Source organism: Arvicanthis niloticus, chromosome 10 (genome assembly GCF_011762505.2).
Source record: "Arvicanthis niloticus isolate mArvNil1 chromosome 10, mArvNil1.pat.X, whole genome shotgun sequence".
Taxonomy (NCBI): Eukaryota; Metazoa; Chordata; class Mammalia; order Rodentia; family Muridae; genus Arvicanthis; species Arvicanthis niloticus.
The window spans coordinates 39,894,971-39,914,730 of record NC_047667.1 but is presented as its reverse complement, the minus strand read 5'-3'; the positions used below and the strand labels follow the sequence as shown (position 1 = coordinate 39,914,730).

The following is a 19,760-nucleotide window of genomic DNA, read 5'->3' as shown; positions in this document are numbered from 1 at the left end:
GACTGGAGTTCAGTATCAGTTGTTGTCAGAGAAATGAAATTATAGCCACGAGGTGATACTACCACAGGTTTATTAGAACAGTAGAGTGGATCCATTTCAAAGGCTGAAATTCCCACCTTTTGGCAACAGATGTGCAACAGTTCATCCACTGCACACAGGAGTATAAAACTGTACCAGAACCACCTGAGTGAATTGTCTCAGAGGTACCTTATAAAGTTAAACACACACCTACCATCTCATCCAGCCATTCCAGTCCTAGATATTTGTCTAAGGGGAATGAAAACTTTTGTCCTTATAAGAAGTGTGCACAAACATTCCACTCACTTCCAAGTAACCAAACTGGAAACAGCACACATCTCTATTAACAAGTGGATTATAAATAAGACACTTAACAATGGAAAAGTACCCCACAATACAAAGAAGCAAAGCAGTTAAATATGTAGTGACATGGATGAATATCAAAATACAAGTTGTAAGTGAAGAAGCCAAGATGCAAGAGGATACATAGGAATGTTCAGTGAAGCCCTGGGAAAGAAAAGTTTAACACAGGGACAGAAAGGAAATCCATGTTTGCATGGGGCTGAGGGTAGGATTACAGCAACTGGGAAGCAAGTTTAAAAAAACCTGTTTGATGTGCAATAAATGTTCTGTGTCTTGATTTCACTCCCAGGAACGTAGGAATACACACTTGTCAAAACTCATAGAATATCCCTGCATGGCCAGTGGGATGTCTCAGTGGGTAAAGGTGCTTGCCACTAAGCCTAACAATCTGAGTTCAATCCCCAGGCTTTATATGATGGAAAGAGAGAACTGATTCCCAAAAACTGTCTTCTGATCTCCGTATGTGGAGCGTGGTATGAGTACATGAATATGTATACATGCACACAAAGTAATAAATAAATGTAGTAAAAATCCAGGCTGTACATAGAAGTTGCTTAATTTTTGAGGGGCAAGTTCTTGGGAGTCCATGAAGAAAAACTGGATAAAGTTGTTGGCAATTTTCTCTTTTATAAAACTTGTTCTATCTTGACCATTAGGAATTTCTGTGATTTCAGCATTCATGTTTAGGCTATGGTGGAACCCAGGTGGAGGGGAAAAAGAAGAAGGGCAAGAATATTTGTGACTTGATTTCTTCAATGAGCATCTACCGAGTACTTTATATGTATCAGTATATGCTGAGTGCCTATTATGTAAAGGAGATATATGTAGTCCTTGACTGCTAGAGAGCCCCTGGCTACTGGAGTATACGCCATATATGGCATTATAAGTGCCGTGAGCGCAGTACTATGGCTAACGCACACGGGGAAGAGTGATGCACTCCCACAGTGGTTTGGTGTGGGAACAGGAATGAGGATGGAGGGGGATGAGAGGTGATAAAGTCACATGGCAAATCCTGGGAATCAGACTCTGGAGACCAGAATCAGGGTGTATATCTGAATTGATTGCACTGCACATAAGCTTATATACAGTGTTCGAGCCAAACCCAAGCCCCTAAATTCTTAGCCAGTTGCCCTGTCGCCCCGCTCCAATGAAGGCCTGCCTGATGAGGTGACTCGGAAGGAGTGAGGGGAGCATCACCACCCGTTAGGACTTCTGTGAAGATGGGGGAAGCAGTTTCTTTTAGGTGTCTCGCTGGTGTGCTGGGAGCCGTCTTAGGTCTAACGTCATGTGTGGCGGATCAGGGCTCTCCGAGAAGTTGCAGGAGCCTGTGGGACATTACTCTCCGGCCTACTTTTTCCTTCACAAGGTTGACCTCCACATCCACCACAGTTTTGGACCTAGGAAACAATAGTTGCATTTGCTATGTAAACCAATCAGTGGTTAGAATTCTATTTCTTAGAATCAGACTGATTTGGAATGGATTCTGGCTATGCTATTGATTCTGGTGATGTCAAGTTAGAATCCAATAAAAAGTGTCATAAGGCCAACTGTCATGGAGTCATACATGTGCTTCATGAATGATAGCTATTGTGTTGGAGTAGGGTAACAGAAGAGAAGCAAAGAGGGGTGTTCTGGGTATAAGAGACCACGTGCACCAAGGCATGGGAGGTCACAGTTTCCGAACAAGGTGTTGGGCAGTGTTTGGGGGCAGGAGTGTTGGAGTCATATCAAGTAAGCATATGATCTGAAGGCTAGGAGACATTTGGATCATGAAGGACTGCACTATGTCCTGTGGTAGTGCATTCCTGCTGCAGGTTCCTAAACATGGCAGTGGTTTATAAGAGGTTTCTGAGAAGGCGACTCTGAGGTTGATGATGGTGATGATGATGATGATGATAGAGGAGGAGAAGGAGGAATGCAGAGTTCAGTATTGTATCGGTTGCAGTAGTTCAACTTAGAGACAATGGAAGTGTAAGGACAGTGCTCAAATGCAGAGATAGCTCTCGTCTGAGCTGCCTTTCAGAGAATCATCAACAGAATGTGGTGGCACATTGGATAAGGGACTCCATGAACTGGAGCAATTGAAGATAATTCTGAAAAGTGTAGCTTGAGTACCTGGGGGATGGTGCAGTGGTTCCCAGAAACAGTAAGGACACGAAGGAGAAGCTTCTTCCCTGAGTTAAAACAGTGGTTGAGAAAGGTGGTGACTTACAAAGTGTTTGAGTACTGTTCTTAACATACATGTTTTGAGTACTCTCCAATATGTTTAACTATTTATATGTTAATAATATACATACACTTGTAGTCTAATATTCTTACGCATTATAAAACATATACAAAGTAGAAAAATCAGGTGAAATGAGAAACACACATAAATCAAAACCAGGACATAGTATTGAATATCAAGAAGGACAGATGCCACCCACTTTAGAGTCTCAGGGTCAGGTCTCCTGTAGCATCGCAGAGAAGGGACGGGACGCGCTGAACTGCCTTCAGCCCAGGGAAAGCTCGTAGTTCCTTATATTCCTGAACACGTTTTTTTTCTCCTAATTTCTAATTTCTGCTGAGAATGGTCATATTTGTGTAACTTTCTTAGAATCCACATTGCATTTTGCTCTAGAAAGTCATTCATGTAACTCAAACAAGGAAGTGTTAACTTCCTTGGTAGAAACTTTGGCTGTGACATGAAGGACCTTTCCCCCTTAAAAATGTCAAGAGTAAGAGATGGGGCCTCTCTGCTGAGAGTTCCAACCAAGTAAAACCAGGAGAGAGATGCTTACATGCTCTGGCCAGCACAAAGGAATCCATGACCTCGTCTCCTTAAGATAATATAATGAGTGTGTTCCATGACTCCGACAGCTCAGAGTGAAACACGCGACTCTGCACTTAAAATAAATGTCTCTGCTTATGTGCCACTCTAGTCTAGTCAAGGCTCCGCCTTTCTCTTGCATTTTCCTTTGTGGCTCTGGGAGGCCACTTGTGACGGCCTGATAAACACGGAGGGCTGCTGCTGCCAGATTTTAATTTGGAGAGTACAGAACATAATTCTGACTAATTGGTCTAGTAGGAACTGGAGTGGGAGTGAACAACTCTGGGGGTCTGTGGCAAGGAAACGGGGAGACTTCATCAGCTGTCCCCCACAGGCAGCCTCCTGATGGAGTGCCAGGGTCACTTAATCAATGCATTTATGTCTCGGATAAGACCTGAGGACTGATTGGACCAAATTCCACTAAACCGTGTGTTATCTGTGGTATTATGTACACACAATCCTGAGCCTGGGATTCCTTCTAAGGACACAGAAAAAAACCCATGAAACTCTACCCCTTCTTTTGGTGCAGACTGCGGTGAGTAAGGGAGGGAGGGGGCAGAAGTTTGGATTGCCAACATCTGCTTAAGCTGAGCTGATGTGTGAATGGATCTCCAGTCTCTGTGAGACTAGCAATGCAGATCTCTCTGGTATCCAGAATCAGTGGTAAACCCAGCTGGAGCCAAGGCCTGGTGAATCACAAGACCATCCCCCTCCAGAACAGCAGGGGAAAGAAGGCAGTGAGTGGGTGCTGGGATGGCTGCCACATGTGGCTTGAAAAAAGGCTTCAAGTGACTCCATTTACAGATCATGTCCTGTAAGGAAAATTCACAAATTTGAGTAAGGAGCGAAAGGGCTGACTGTCAGGGATTTTTTTGTTGTTGTTGTTTGCTTCTGTTTTTTGACTCTCTGTGGTGGCCCAGCTGTTTATTTTGTGTGGAAGGGAAGGGTCAAGAAGCTGACAGGAGCCAGGGATGAAATTGACCAAAGGAGGCAGGGATGGGAAGGAATTGACCAAGTGAGTGGCGAAGAATCTGAAAGCCGTTCACCAGCAGTGGGCTGTGCTGGCCCAGATAAGCAAGAGCACTGTTTCCACAACCTTGGCCTTTCCCCTGCTACTGCAGTAACAAGCGAGCGAGCGTTAGCATTTCCCTTTAGGTGTTAAAGCTACAGAGTCATGTTTTTTCCTGCTAACCTTTTATGTTAGTTTCCCAGGCACCGGGTTTCATTAGTTGAAAACACACACATGCACACGCACACGCACACACACGTTATCATTTTCCTCTGCCTGTCTCCCCGACTGACCTCACACCCTTCCCTCCCTCCGTCACCTCCGTAATCCGTCCTTCCTCTGCTGTCACATTCATTCCTCTTGTACTTTTGAGTTACGCCCACTTTTCAATCTAGGTTAAGGACATGAGAAAAAAACACGCACCATACTTTCTTCACCAACCGTCTCTTGACGGCGGACATCTCAGCTAGTTCTGTGTCCTGGAGATGGGCACTGTGTAGCAGTAAAGATGGATGCTCAAGCATCTTTAGGATGCCCTGACTTAGGAGGCTGCAGACTGGTTCTCAGAAGTGGTAGAGCTTGGTGACATAGGGACGTCCACACTGACTTCCGCAGTGGCTAGTTCTGAGAGCACACTCTGACTAGCCGTAAGGGTCTCCTTTCGATGCCTCATTGCTGACTCCGATTGTGGTTTTCTTGTTGTTAGCCATTCTGAGTGAAGTGGATTCTCAAAAACAGTTTTTTTGTGTGTGTGTTTCTCTGGTGACAAAGGATGCTGCATACTTTCCCTGGTGTTTCTTGTGTTTGAGAGCCATCTCAGTTCCATAGCTCATTTTCTGACTAATGATTTGTTCTTTCTGGTGTTGAATTGTTCCCGTTCTTTATGTATTCTAGATATTAATCCCTTGTCCCCTGTCCTATGTGTAGTTGACAAAGCTTTTTGTCCCCATGAGGCTGACTCTTCACTTTGCTCTTTTCCTTCACAAAGCCCCAAATCAACATGACCACAATTCTGTGGCAAGTGAAGGTCATAGAAAGACGGTGTAAGAATAGAATTGTTCTGAGTCAGACAGATCTATTTTCAAAATTGGACTCCTCTGTGTGACCTTGGAAAAATCACTCAAATTCTCCATGCTCTGGTTTCACTTTAGGAAGGAATCACTGCTCCCTGCAGAGAGCAGTCTGTGTAGAGCCTCCCAGCATTCTCCTGTTATCTGGAAATGTCTCCTCCTCATATGGATGCTCACTGCTCATGTTTAAGAGATGTCACTGTCCTTATTTACTTTTGTTTTCCCTACATTATTCACCCCTTCTGTGAGGGCTGCTCAGTAGCTAAGTCATGACTTCTCTTTCCTCCATGCTGTTGGATGCAGTTTTAGCATGGCCCTGAATGTTTAGGGTCTTGAAGTTGGAAGTCAGATCGGTCTAGCGCTAGCTGGTCTGCTTCTGGCCAGGAAGCAGGATAGCTTAGTTCTTGTATTCATAAAGTTGCTGTTAAGAACTTGGAATCCAGAATGTTCATGTATGGTTTTACTGGAAATAGCAAGGTTAGTCTGTGGCGCTGAGAAAACTGAAGAGGAGTGGGAAGGTATTTGTATTACCGTGATGCAGCAAGCTGAGAACAAAGCGTTTGTTTTGGTTCATGGTTTGAAGGAAAATGGTCCATCATAGCAGGGAAGACGTGGTGGGAGCCTGAGGTGCCTGGTTATATCATGTCCACAGTCAGGAAGCAGAGATGAACTGGGGAATGAACTGCCTTCCTCTTTGATCCCCTTTTATTCAGTTTGAAACTGCAGCCTATCGGATGATGCCACGTCATAGTCAGCGTGGATCACCCTCCTCAGTTGAACTGGTCTGCAATACTATCGCAGACATGCCTACAGATATGTCTCCTTGGCAAATCAAAACCCAGTCAGGTTGGTGATGAAGATTAACCATCATAGTCCTGTAAAGGTTGAGGAGGAATGACCTAAGGAAAGAGAAAAGAAACTGCAGCCCAGCTGGATGAAACCTGTACAGGGGATGGAATGGTCCTTCCCTTCAGACAGACGTTGGAATGTATTGCATGGGGGCTCTGGAACAAAAGTCCCACATTCCAGTCATTTTTCATTTGCTGGTATAGAAACTGAGGTGTTTCAGCTTGGTTATCAAATACTGTGATGTGTGTGGAAAATGGGCAGATAAAATGGTCCAATTAGACCACGGCAACATCTGTCCAAACCCTTAGCAAAAACAGAATCCAGCATCAAACAGAAGTCCTGCAAATGTACACAAATCACTTAACGCAGCTTTTGAGAAGACTGTTGGCTGACTGTGCTAGACTGAAGGCTGATGAGAAATCCAGACACGGTTCTGCTGGGAATGTGTCTAGCTGTAAAGAAAATGTTAAATTCCTATTCAATATCTATTTAATATGTCCCAGCAAGGTCTTTCCCATAGGCTGAGTTAAAAGCACTTCTGGCATTCCCTATGTAAAGCAGTTTTCCAAATGCATTTTAACCATCTGATTAAAATGTGAGAACAAAATTTAGTTTTTGGTTGTTTCATTTAGGCTTAAAGGTTTTTTTTGTTCACTTCAAAACAATGTATTTTCTCTTTAATGAATCGTAAAGATTAAATTTTTAAATTTCTCCTGCCAATATGCACAGGAATACTAGAGGCTTTCTCCAAAGGACAGTGCATCCACACAGAGCTTGAAGGAGGGGCGAGAAAAGCATGTAGGAAGAAAAAGAGTTGCAGTATTAAAATAATGTCTTTTTATGTGTGTGGATGTTTTGCCTGTCTGCATGTCTTTGTACCATGTGTGTGCCCGTGTCGCTGGAGGCCAAAACAGTGTATCAGTTCCCCCAGAATTAGAGGTAGAGTTAGTTGTGAGCAGCGGTGTGGATGCTGGAAACCAAACCTAAGTCCTCTGGAAGAGAAGCCAGTGTTTGTGACTAGAGCCTTCGCTCCAGCCCAGGCAGCAGTATTGTTAATACTAACAATACTGTTAGTATTAGTAATACTGTGTTAGTTCACTAACAGACACAGGAGTCTCATGAAAAATAGACTGCATTCTTTTCCAATATATGTGGAGTACAGTTCACATCATGATTTTCACAGCATATTCTGGTGAAAATATCATGATATGATATATAGCAAGTTCATAATGAAAAAAATATTAAAAAGAGTTCTGCTGAGCTATGGTGTTGGTGAGGTGGTTCAGTGGTTAGAGCACTTCCACACAAGCCTGATGACCTGAGCTTGGTCCCTGGAACCCTTGGTGGAAGCATGGAACAGACTCTTAAACTTGTCTTTTGACTCTAAAGCCATAGTGTGGCATGATGAAGGGCAACAAAGACAGCTACCTTTTTTAGTAAGCGTGTGTGTGCGTGTTCGTGTGCGTGTATGTGTGTGTGTGTACACGTGTGTGTGTGTGCTTAGATAATATGTGTATGGACATCAGAGCACTACTTGCCAGAGTTGGCTCTTTCCTTCTATGTGTGTTCAGGGATCAAATTTGGGTCATCGGGCTTGGCAGCGAGTCTCTTTACCCATCAAGGCTTCTGGCCAGCCTGGAGCTCAGAGTTCTGACATCCACATGACACTCTTCTGTGAATAGCACATTGGCTTTGTGAGGGGAGGTATGGAGTGGAGAGGTGAACCTCAGGGTCAGACACGTAAGAGAAAACAGGGGCGGGGTGGTGTGTTTCTGCTCAAGTTCCCCTGTCGCTGAGGTGACACTTGTGAGGTATTGGTTCAGTGCCTGTGGGGTGGTCATATGGTCCATGTCACTGTCAGAACTGTTGAGACCTCAGATGAATGGTCCTCACTTCAGCGTGGGCAGGAAAAAAAAAGTCTACCGCTGCACCGCATCTGCTCCCCTGAGGATTCTTGCCTTTCGCCTGTATTCAGCCAGTTAGAGCCAGAGTCTACAGAGTTGTGAAACACTTGTGTCAGGCCAGTCATGTGATTTACAGTTCTGTCTCCTTTTAAACCTTCAAGCACATAATCCATAATGGCTGAGCTTCGGATTGTGTCAGGCTATGAAGTATGCAGTCCCCGAGAACTCCCCTTGGCTGTCCTAGAACACTGAAGGGTTCTTTGTGATCTCAACCTCAGTTGCTCAGGTGTCCTCTCCCCTCCCAACCCCCATGCCCGTCTCTGTGGTTGCGCTGCCAGACTGCCCCACTGAGTGGAGACCAGGACGGGAGCCCAACTCTTTCTTGGGCTCGACAGGAACTGCTGCACACAGAGCAGCCTTTCTCTGGGGAGGTTCACAAAGGCAGTACAAGATCAGTCTGGATATTTCTTTCCTTTTTTATCAAGAAGTTCTGCCAAATACTATCAGAGAAAATATACAAAGTCTGAAGTGCGATGGGTCATCTGGCCCAGCAGCTAAGAGCACGTTTGTTCTTGCTGAGAACCGGTTGGTCTCCAGCACCCACATGGCCCCTCACAATTGACTCCCTCTTCAATGCCCTCTTCAACGCCCTCTTCTGGTTCCTACAGGAACTGCACACATGTGATACACAGATTCAGGTAACATATAAAATTAAAATAAATCTTTAAAAGAATTGAGTGGAATCAAGAAGGAACCCCTCCCACTTTAATTTTTTTCTGCGTTTAACTGGGCCCGGTTGCTGCCAGAGTTGAATCTAACTTCAGACTCTGTTGTGCAATCTTGCTCAGTCTCCGATGAGACTTTTATGTAATAAAAATTCCTTTGCAAATGGTTGTCCAATGATTGACATTTATTCCAAAATTCCATGATGGCATCTGCTTAATTCTTTATTCTAGTGAAGAGCTTTTAATTAAAAGCAAGTGTTTCCAAAGGGCACCGAAATTGAAGCAGTGCAGTAGATTGGTGATGAGTTGGCAGTCTGATGGTGGAGGTCAGAGTAAGCCGTGGAAGGCAGAGCAAGTTGAAAGCAGTCTACAGAATGCAGGCAAACTGCCTTCTATAGGACAGAAATGCAGCTGGCATTCCAAAGAGGAAGTGTGTGTGTGTGGCTCTGTTGCTGCCGTGTCTCCTAGTGAGCTGTCTTATCTATCCATCATGTCACGTCAAACACAGCCAACATTTAACACCGCTGTGCAATAATGTATTCCCTGTGTACTTCTGCATAGTGAGTGCACAATGTGTAAGCGATTAGCCAAGCCCCAATATTAATCCTTAGTTTATTTAGCAATATAAATCCTTCAAGTGATATGGAATAGTGATTCATATTAGTTTTGCTCCCACTTAAATGGCAATGCGGACATTATTTCATAAGTCGCAGGGCTCTACAGTATCATCAGTTCACATTTAAGATGAGAAAGCCGAGGCTAAGGTGAAATCATTTGCCCTTGAGTTACAAAGAAAACAAACTATTGAATCATCCATCATTCGGGCTCAGGTCTTCTGACCACACAGCACTGCTCTTTGTATTAACTCTGAACCTGTGAGTCAAATTGAAGTCCAGAGGCTGCTCCTGATAGATGGGAGAGCTGGAGATAGTAGAAGATAAAGATAAACAAACTGGCTTATCTGGACAGGGCCTCAGCTCATTAGGAAGAAGGATGAGGAGGGAGGGGCTCGAGGGTGGAAATGGTAGTCAGACAGTCACGGGAAGAGAGCGGAGCAAGGTGATGTCAGACATCTGCAGGACTCATTCTTAGTTGAATCTGAAAAATAAAAAGATCTCTTCATGCAGAAGCAAAGTGTTTAGGTATAAAAGAGACACACAGAAAAAGCACTCATGTATTATTAATGCTTGTAATGGACTCTGCAGGGGCAGAGGGAAGCCCGACCCTGACAGAGGAAGGTGAGAACTTCCAGAGCATTCCAGTATGGTTCTGGAGATGGAGCTCTCTCTCTTTCCCATCCAGAAGCATTTAGTGAAAAGAGGAAGGAGGAAAAAAAAGATGATAATTGATGACGGATGTGTCATGCCCTATTTATAACCCTGGGAAGAAAGTGAAGTTCAGCGAGTGCAGGCTGATTTATCATAGAAAGGCTAGTGTGGAGTTAGCAGTGCAAACAGAGACTTATGAGGGCGCTCAGGCCCCAGGGCTTACCCTAAAGCTGTGTTTCAAAAACTGTCCTTTTATGATAGTCACACATAACTTTTATCAAATGATAAGGACACTAATAATAGCAATTTTCTTTGTCCTTAGGTTTCCACTCGATATCTATGTTTCTAAGATTAACCACTGTTCATTGACTTTTGTACTTAGCAGTCATTTAGGGATGAAGCTGTGAGCTCAGACCTTTGTTACAACCATGGGAAATGTGATAATCTCCAGCTTATAATTATTTTTGAAGGAAAAGAAATGATAGGTTATTAAGATCATATGTATGAATAGTATACTTATAAGGATAGTGTTAGGAAGTATTTTAAAAGAATAGACAGGGGCTAGAGAGAAGGCTCAGTGGGTAAAAGGCTTGCGGAATGAGCTTAAGGACCAGAGTTTGGATGTTCAGCATCCATGTAAATGCTGGGTGGGCATGGTGACTTGCCTGAATCCCAGCCTCAAAATGTGGAGCCTGGGCAACCTGCCTAGATAGACTTGCCGATGGGGTTGTGATGACATTCCTATGTTAACATGTGAGATGAGACACAACAGAGGAGACACCCAGTGTCACTCTCTGGCATACATGTCATGCACACATGCATGTCTCTATGTGTGCATGCATATGTGTGCACACAAGCACACACTCTCAAGTGCCCACATCCCACATTCTTGAATACCACATACATAAACAAATACAGACATTAAAAGTACAAATGTAAGTTATAAGGAGTACTCCCTTTTAAGGACATGCATCTTTCTCTCTAGCAGTCATCATATTTTAAAAATAGTTGTTTCACCACTTTTAAACTATCAGTTTCTTCAATTGATACATGATCCTTGGATCTAACTTTAGAAAACCCTAATAAAAAAACAAAAACAAAACCTATTTGGCTGTGGTAGAGATGTAAGCATTGTAAGACTTGAAGTCAAGGTGGCCTTGGAAACCCTTAGGTGACTTGTGATGGGAGCACCTATGTCTGGCTCACCTGGAGCATCTGCCTTCCTTCCCTGCCACCATACTTGCTTTCTTGTTTTAATTTTACTCCCTTGCTTCCTGCAGTGGAGACAGCAGGAAATTTTTTCAAGAAATTTTAATTTTTAATATTTGAGGAAAGAAAAGTTGCTTCTGTGTTCTCTGATGGCATATTTACTTTTTAAATATTCCACTTCTTTCTCCAACCTGGTTCCAACTTAGGACTGATCTGACCATCCAGAAGCTCGATAAAGCGATGGTCAGGATGTTGGGTATGTTAGGATGTCAGCTTTTCAGAACTGATTTTCGTAAGGTTTATGATATCTTATCCTCATCCAGAAGAAAAGATTGCCATTGAATGTTCCGGCGAGTCCGTTGTGTGACTGTCGAGTGGCTCATGTCTGTGGTGGTTGTACAGAGGCTGGGTTTTAACCTTACGAAAGGGGGCACAAGGCGTGGCACAGGCGAGAAAGGGCCACAGATGCCTCCTGTTCTCTGCTTACAAAAGTTGTAAAGCTACCATATAAACTTCTAGCTGAGTTGTTTTAGAAGAATACAAGGAAAGAACACAAGTTTGAAAAATTAAGAAGTATAAAATACTTTATGCTCAGAGGAATAGGCAAGTCAGCAGTAATTTGGAAGTGGGGCAGCCGAGCATTCAGCCAAACGTATGGGATTTCTCTGAGCGAGGGGTCGCATGTGACTAAGCAGGCCAGTCATTCACACCTTTGTAAAGCCTATCGCAGTCAAACTTTAGACAACAATGAAGAGGAAAAGGAATAATGTAGCCCAGGTGAAATTCTCTCTCCACATAGCCTCCTCTTACCTGTGGACGCAGGTGTGAGCCTCTCTCCAGGGGGCGCTGTTGTGCCAGAGGAGACACTGGCACCAACCTGTGTGCCTATGAAGGGGCCACAAGGAGAATAGTCCAGCAGGGATGAGAGGGAGTGAAGAGAGGGGCTTTCAGTTCTGACATGGGGAGTAGAAGCGAGGATGAAGGCAATGCCTTCTTAGATGACTCGGGGGAGGGCTAACGTGGGGAGGGATGGCTTGGGAACCTCCGATATCCCACTAATATACTACAGTTACTTAGCTAGTCTCTGACTCTCACTTTTGACCACAGTAGATAGTGGTAAACATCTTGTAAGGTTATTGCATGGCTGAAGGGAGAGAATACAGTGCCCAGTGGCTAGTACCCGGCATCATTCATGTTCCAAGTGAGTAGACAGGATGAGGATGGGTGGGAAAGACTCCCTGTGTCAGGGGAAGAGGAGGGGAGAATCTTCCATCGTGCATCGCCTTGTAAGAGCTGGCCGCCTCTCTGAGACCCCTCTAAGGTGCCGGGTGCTTTGGGGCTGTTGCCAATGTTGAAATGCATCTTTCCCCCAGACAGGGCAAGGGGGAAGTCAGTTCACAGTGGAGTTCAGTTCCAGCATTGAAAACGGGCCAGCTTGCACCCACACGGTGGAGCTGAGAGATAGCAGCTGTGCTCAGACAGTAGAGTCCTCACTGTGGGGCCGCTGGGCTGCAGAGTGCTTACAAATGTACAGTATTTGTTCTGAGATCTTGTAATCTGTCTCGTTTACCCAGCGACATTTCCATGATATGCGGAGAATGCAGCCGAGGCCGTCTCATGTGCTTTCCTCACTCCGTTTTGATTTATTATTTGTTGTTTACAGTATTATCTCCAGTAACAACCATGGAATTTCCTTCCCCACTAGTCTGGTCTATTTCCATCTTGCCTATTTATTTTCAATTTCCTTTTTCTTTGGCTTAAAAGTTCTTGATGGCTCTGCCTTGTTTATTTCCTCGCCTGTGTCAGTGTCCTTCGTCAGCAAGTTACCTCAGGAACTCTGTCCATTATTATTGTGTAGGTTGCATTGCCTGGTTCTTATGTGAGTGTGTTATGTGCTCCATGTTTCTCACTACTGTGCGATGGCTTGGGCTGTCACTCATGGCCGTTCTCAGCAAGCAGTCAGGCTTGCTGTCTGTGGGCTTCCAGATGGAGCACATGAGACCCAAAGAGAAAACTTCCTCTGTGGAGACTTGTCTCAGTTTCTCTGATGTCAGCCCGGTCTGCTCATTGACTTCGTCTTCCATTTACTCTTATTGGCACCTGGTCACATGAGCATAAGGCCTGTCTTTGCAGATATGCTCAATTCCCTGAAGCCAGAGCCACAAAAGCCATTAAAGATCATTGTTAATTAATGATCAATTCCATCTTGCAATGTTAGCCACTTGGAATACATGCTGAATCTAGCCTTGTTTCTTTATTATAAAGAACGTAGCCTACCAAGCCAGTGAGGTTTAAGGAGGAGATAACTTGACTTTATTACTTGTCATGTGAGTTAGTGAAAACAGTGCCTCTTTTTTAACTTCTGCTTTGTCATGAGTTACTGAATTATTGGGCAATAATGTCAATAATGAATTGACATTAATTTAACATTTACTTATACTTGCTCTGATTAGGACACATCTATAGTCTCAAGATACCTACACGACTTGAAGGTGGAAAAGGAACTGAAAGCAACTAATACAATAAAGTCATGGCCTTTAATCCCAGCACTTGGGAGGCAGAGGCAGGTGATCTTGAGAGTTCAAGGCCAACCTTGTCTACAGGGCAAGGTCCAAGACAGCCAGGGCTACACAGGGAAACTCTGTCTTGAAAAACAAACAAACAAACAAACAAACAAACAAAAAAAACAATGAAGTCATATGGGTGGGACTGTCTACAGGCTGATCACATACATGGAGAGGGAGGGTCCCCATTAGTATCTTGGAGTGTGGACTGGAGGGAACAGATCTCTCTCTCTCTCTCTCTCTCTCTCTCTCTCTCTCTCTGAACAGATCTCTCTCTCTCTCTCTCTCTCTCTCTCTCTCTCTCTCTCTCTCTCTCTCTCACACACACACACACACACACACACACACACACACACACAGAACTAAAATGACTGGATGCCCTGGGGATCTGTGTATGTTTTCAAATGGCTGGACTAGTATGTCCTATGTGGTATAGGTGGTCAGTGGTTCAGAGTAAGAACAGGGAGGTGAAAGGAGGCAGGCACAAAGCACCCCAGCTGTTATGTGAAGGAGTTTGGATTTATTCTCCAAGAAAACTTTAAGTAACCAGAATATCATGAACAGTTAGGTTTTACTTTTGTTTTGTTTTTGTAAAAATCATCCTAAGAAGGGTATATTTGTGGGACTTGAAGAAGATTCCTTAGGACAGTGTGGTACTGAGGCGGGTTGTAATGAGATTCTGACAAGAGCTGAAGGAGACCTTCTAGAATAAAGATCCACTGAAAACTCTTGTTTGGCTCCAGCAATAATCCAGAGCATAAGAAGACAAACCCTAAAGGCAATCTCCCTTTCCTCCTCCCTGCTTCCTCTGATTCTTGTTCTTTTTACTTACTGGTGTTGAGTCTGTCATCCAGGGCCTATGGCATTCTAGGTGTGTGCTTGGCCACGCCCCAGCCCTCCATCACAGTTTGGAGACTTCATTCTGTGGCTTTTCACATGTTATATTGTACTATGCCACATTATTAAAGCTTATTTACAACCTTTCTGCCCTGGAGCCATAGGCCTTGGAAATTTGAGAATGAAATTACTGAATTATTTGTGTGTGCATAGCACAGAGCTTTGCCTGCACAGCTGCCCAGGGTGTGATTGAGGAGTAAAACGCTCGATGCTTTAGCTGGTGTCTTCCAAACTGTCTGTGAAGTACCGGATGTGAAAAGACTACTAAGACTTTTCTTTTTTCTGAACCCATTCCCATGTATCTTCTCCAGGGTTCAGAGCAATAGATACAAACACACACACACACACACACACACACACACACACACACACGAATGCGTATGCACACACATGCGCGCGCGCACACACACATTTCCTATGATATTTGTATCACAGAAGCTTCAGAGCTGGCTCAGCTATTAAAAGCCCATAATGCTCTTGCAGAGGACCCAAGTTCACTTCTCAGCACTGACATGGAACATCTCAAAACCACCTGTAGCTCCAGCTCCAGCTCCAGGGTATATGATGCCCTCTACTGGCCTCCAAGGGTACCTGCACCCATCTGCACATATCCTGCCATATCCTTCCATGTAATTAAAAATAAAATCTATTAAAATAGAGTTTGCATCACTGTCCATTATCAAGATATGTTTTTCTTCTGAAAGCCTGCATTAAAATGCCAATAATAAATATTTGAGTATAAAGAGTGGACATAAAACTAATGACTGTTGTAATATTGTCTTTAGTGATTTCACTGTCCAAAAATGGACCACAGTAATTTGATTTCATATTTTTTCAAATACTATTTTTTATTTTAATCTAGATTTATTTTATTCTTCCAGCAGATTCGTAATGCCTCCTGCTTACCTCTTTCAAGATGGAGGGGAAATCTGTGGGAGAGTCTACTCAAGTGGTGTCTAAAGTCAAACTTTCCACAAAAGTAGAAAACACAGGACACTGGCTGGTGGATGATCACGCTCGAATATGGGAAGTTTTAAAGACAGAGGAGGTAAGACAATGCTAAATGATAGAGCTGGTGCAATGATGAGAAATTCCTGCTATAGCTGATACCTCATGCCAGCTTGAGTGTTTGTTCAGAGACCATAGGCACAGCCAAGGCTGGAGCAATAAGCTAGAGATATGTCCCTTAGACATCATTGATGACACAATGACTCAGGTAAAGAGCTAATAGCACTAACAGCCGAAGCATAGAGTAATGATCTGAGCTCAGACGCATGTAACCTGTCTGGCTGGGATAACCCCGTGGTATAGATGAAGGCTTCTTCTTCCTGTCTTCTTTCCCAAGGTTGCTCTTCTGTGATTTCCTTCTTTCTCAAGCCTTTTACTGAAGTCTCAACAAATGCTAGTATTATGTGTTTGTGTAGTGTGTATGTGTGAGTGGTGTGTGTGTGTGTGTGTGTGTGTGGTGCAGAAAACAGAAAGATGGAGAAACCCATTCATTAGTGGAAGTGATACATTATGGCTTTTATTTTGTTATGTGTTTGAGATAAGCACCTAAGTAATGATGAGGTCCAGAAGAAGTACTTCCCTAAGGCACAACGGAATGAGAAGCTATTACAAGAAGATTAGTCGTGAGGATGGAGTTGAAACCCAAGCTTGGGGAAATCTCATTTCACTGACCTTGGCATTTACCCATCTTGCCTTCTCTGAACTGAACTGAAGGCTAGGGTATAATGGATGGATGGAAGGAGCATCTCAGGGAGAAGGCCAAAGCGTATAACTACAAGACAGCCAATATGGTGTGGAAAGGAGATGGGGAAAACTCTGAACATTTGGTAGCAGGGAGTTGGAAGGTGAAGAGTTTCTTCAAAGGGCTCACCTGGGAGCTCTCACTGCCTGAGAGAGCTGTCCAGGGTCTGGGCCATAGCTTGCAAGCTCAGGAGTATTATTTCTCATATATCCAACAGCAGGGTGCTCCTAAGAAACGCAGTGTGATAATGCAAATAATAAAGGAAGCACATGGCCTTGGAAGGCTGTGCTGAGCTGAGTGTAGACAAGCCTGTATGTGAGTCTTTCCACTTTAATGCCTATTGAGCAAATTTTTGGGGTTTTTAAATTTACAGCTTGTCAATTTGTTCTTCTAAAGTGGTAATACCAATTTGTTCTCCTACCAATAGTATGCAAACATTTCCACTATTCTATGTGCATGTTAACTCAGATTCAGATTTTCCCACGTCCTCTTTCTGTGCCTCCTTCCCACTCTATACTTTCTCGTTCTTTGTTCTTGCTCTGTAACTTCTTTCAGAATTACTGTGTTTTATCCCTCTTTGTGTTGCATTCTCATTAATTTTATGACTATATGCCAACCACCAAAGAAGTATTTTTACTTCTGGAAATATCCTTTTGGTTATTGTTTTTCTTTTCTTTCTTTCTTTTTTTTTATTAATTATGTATTTACATTTCAAATGTTGTCCTTCTTCCCAGTCTCCCCTCCAGAAAGCCCCCCACCCCATCCCCCTTCCCCTTTGCCTCTAAGAGGTGTTGGGAGCCGACTTTTAGCAGAAAGCGGCTATCAGCTTTGCAGCCATCTTGAGCCATATACCCTGACATGAGACTTGGATTACAATAGCCTACAACAGCTGAACACACTCTGATAACATCTTGCTTTAGATACCCAGGACTTTCCTTGGGTGTGTGAGATTAAAGGTGTGTGAGATTAAAGGTGTGTGAGATTAAAGGTGTGTGATTTAAGAGTGTGACCTAGAGATCAGATTTAGAGACAGGACCCAAGGGCATGATTAAAGGCTCGACTTACAGGCATGGCTTAGAAGTGAGACATATAAAAGAGAGAACGATTCAGACACTAGAGATTCAGACACTAGGAGTAAGAGTAGACATTAGACACTTGGAAGAGAACAGATTGAGTACAACTAGGAACTAGGAACTCAAGACTTGGGACTTGAACTAGGAAGAGAGACTGAAGAATAAACGGGATTGAAACACACTCTGTCTGGTCTCCATTCTTCGAGTCCATCCTCATTCTTTCTCTCTTGCTGAACCCCGACCCGCGGACCGGAGCGGCAGCTTGGTCTGGGATACAGTGGCCGCCAAGCGCGGAGTGGAGAGGGCCTCAACATTTTAGGCCGCCCAAAGTGGGGCAGCCTAGGCCCCAACATTTTTTGGCGCCTGAACGTGAAACTAGTGCGGTTCCCAACAAAGAGGGGTGCTCCTCCACCCACCCACTCACTCCCACCTCACTGATCTAGCATCCCCCTACTCTGGAGCATCAAGCCTCCACAGGACCAAACACCTCCTCTCCCATTGATGCCAGATAAAGCCATCCTCTGCTACATATGCAGCTGGAGCCATGGGACCCTCCATGTGTACTCCTTGGTTGGTGGTTTAGTCCCTGGGAGCTCTGGGGGTCTGGTTGGTTGATATTGTTGTTCTTCCTGTGGGGTTGCCACCTCCTTCAGCTCCCTTAGTCCTCCCCTAGCTCTTCCACTGGGGACTCTGTGCTCAGTTCAATGGGTCGCTGCGAGCATCCCCTCTGTATATGTCAGGCTCTGGCAGAGCCTCTCAGGAGACAGCTATATCAGGTTCCTGTCAGCAAGCACTTCTCAGCATCAGCAATAGTGTCTGGGTTTGGGGTCTGTAGATGGGATGGATCCCTAGGTGAGGCAGTCTCTGGATGGCCTTTCCTTCAGTCTCTACTCCATTTTTTTTTTTGTTTTTTGTTTTTTTTTTTTTTTGGTCTCTGCATTTTCTTTAGACAAGAACAGTTCTGTGTTAAAAAAAATTTGTTTTCTGTGTTAAAAATTTTGAGATGGATGGGTGGCCCCATCACTTAACTGGGGGCCATGTCTATCTACTGGAGATGGTCTCTTCGGGTTCTGTTTCACTTCTGTTGGGCATTTCAGCTAATGTCATCTTCATTGGGTCCTGGGAGCCTCTCACACCCCTGGTGTTTGGGACTTTCTAGTGGTTCCCCCCAGTAGCCCCCTGCTACATATATCTATTCATTCTCCTGGCCTTCTGGATTTCTCTCCTGTCTCCTCCCATACCTGATCCTGCCTCCACTTTTTTCCTCCCCTTTCCCTCTCCCACCCAGGTCCCACCCTCCCTCTGCCACCCAGGTCCTTCCCTCCCTCTGCCTCCCATGATTATTTTGTTCCCCCTTCTAAATTTGATTGAAGCATCCACACTTTGGCCTTTCTTCTTGTTAAGTTTCATATGGTCTTTGAGTTGTATCGTGGGTATTCTGAGCTTTTGGGCAAATATTCACTTATCAAGCTGTCTCTGGATGTAGGAGGGGATCTGAAGCACCCAGTCTGCCCCAGGCGGAGTTGCAGGCTGGAAAGGAAGCTGTATCTCTAGCAGGGTGGATAGGCCACTCATCTGCTGGGCTCCGTGGGGGTCCCAGTTAGGCTAGGTGGGGCAGGGGTTCTCACCTGTGAGCACGGTTATGCGGTTATGCTGGACCTCCTGGGAGTCAGGCTGTCTCCGGGCTGGGAGTGGGGCTCTTGGTCATTGTTTTTCAAAGCATCATTACTTATTTGCCTCTTTGGGCTGGAGTATCTTTGTTTGTTTGTTTGTTTGTTTTGAGACAGGGTTTCTCTGTGTAGCCCTGGCTGTCCTGGAACTCACTCTGTAGACCAGGCTGGCCTTGAACTCAGAAATCCGCCTGCCTCTGCCTCCCAAGTGCTGGTATTAAAGGCATGCGCCACCACTGCCCGGCTTTGGGCTGGAGTATCTTATATGTGGAGCTGAGTATTTGATTTTCAGAGTAATGACTAATCACAGCTATCCCATTTAATGCTCTTAAAATATAAATATTACAAATATTTAATTTTAGGTTATAAATAAAATATATTTTAATAGAATATATTATAATCTTTATAAAAGGGTTATGCATGAAAAATATTTTTATAAGATCTCTATAGCTTTTAGTTTTTCAAGTGAACCTTATTATATAAGTTCAAATAAATTCCTTATTATTGTTATGGATTTTCTGAGACAAAGTCTTGCCGTGTAATACGGAATGGATTGGAACTTGCTGTGTAGCCTTGACCTGG

At 44.1% G+C, this 19,760-nt stretch overlaps 1 protein-coding gene across 3 annotated transcripts in view; it reads left to right on the top strand.

The window, feature by feature from the left end:
• Window positions 1-19,760, top strand: part of Rgl1 (ral guanine nucleotide dissociation stimulator like 1) — a 243,937-nt gene that overhangs the window by 70,594 nt on the left and 153,583 nt on the right. For 2 of the 3 annotated variants that reach the window (XM_034512785.2, XM_076941338.1), the window contains exon 2: window positions 15,570-15,733. In XM_034512785.2, the coding sequence (XP_034368676.1) occupies window positions 15,602-15,733 (132 nt within the window). In that variant the 5' untranslated portion in view covers window positions 15,570-15,601. Of the gene's footprint in view, window positions 1-15,566; window positions 15,734-19,760 lie in introns of all 3 variants that reach the window. The other variant, XM_034512786.2, reaches the window with a different exon arrangement.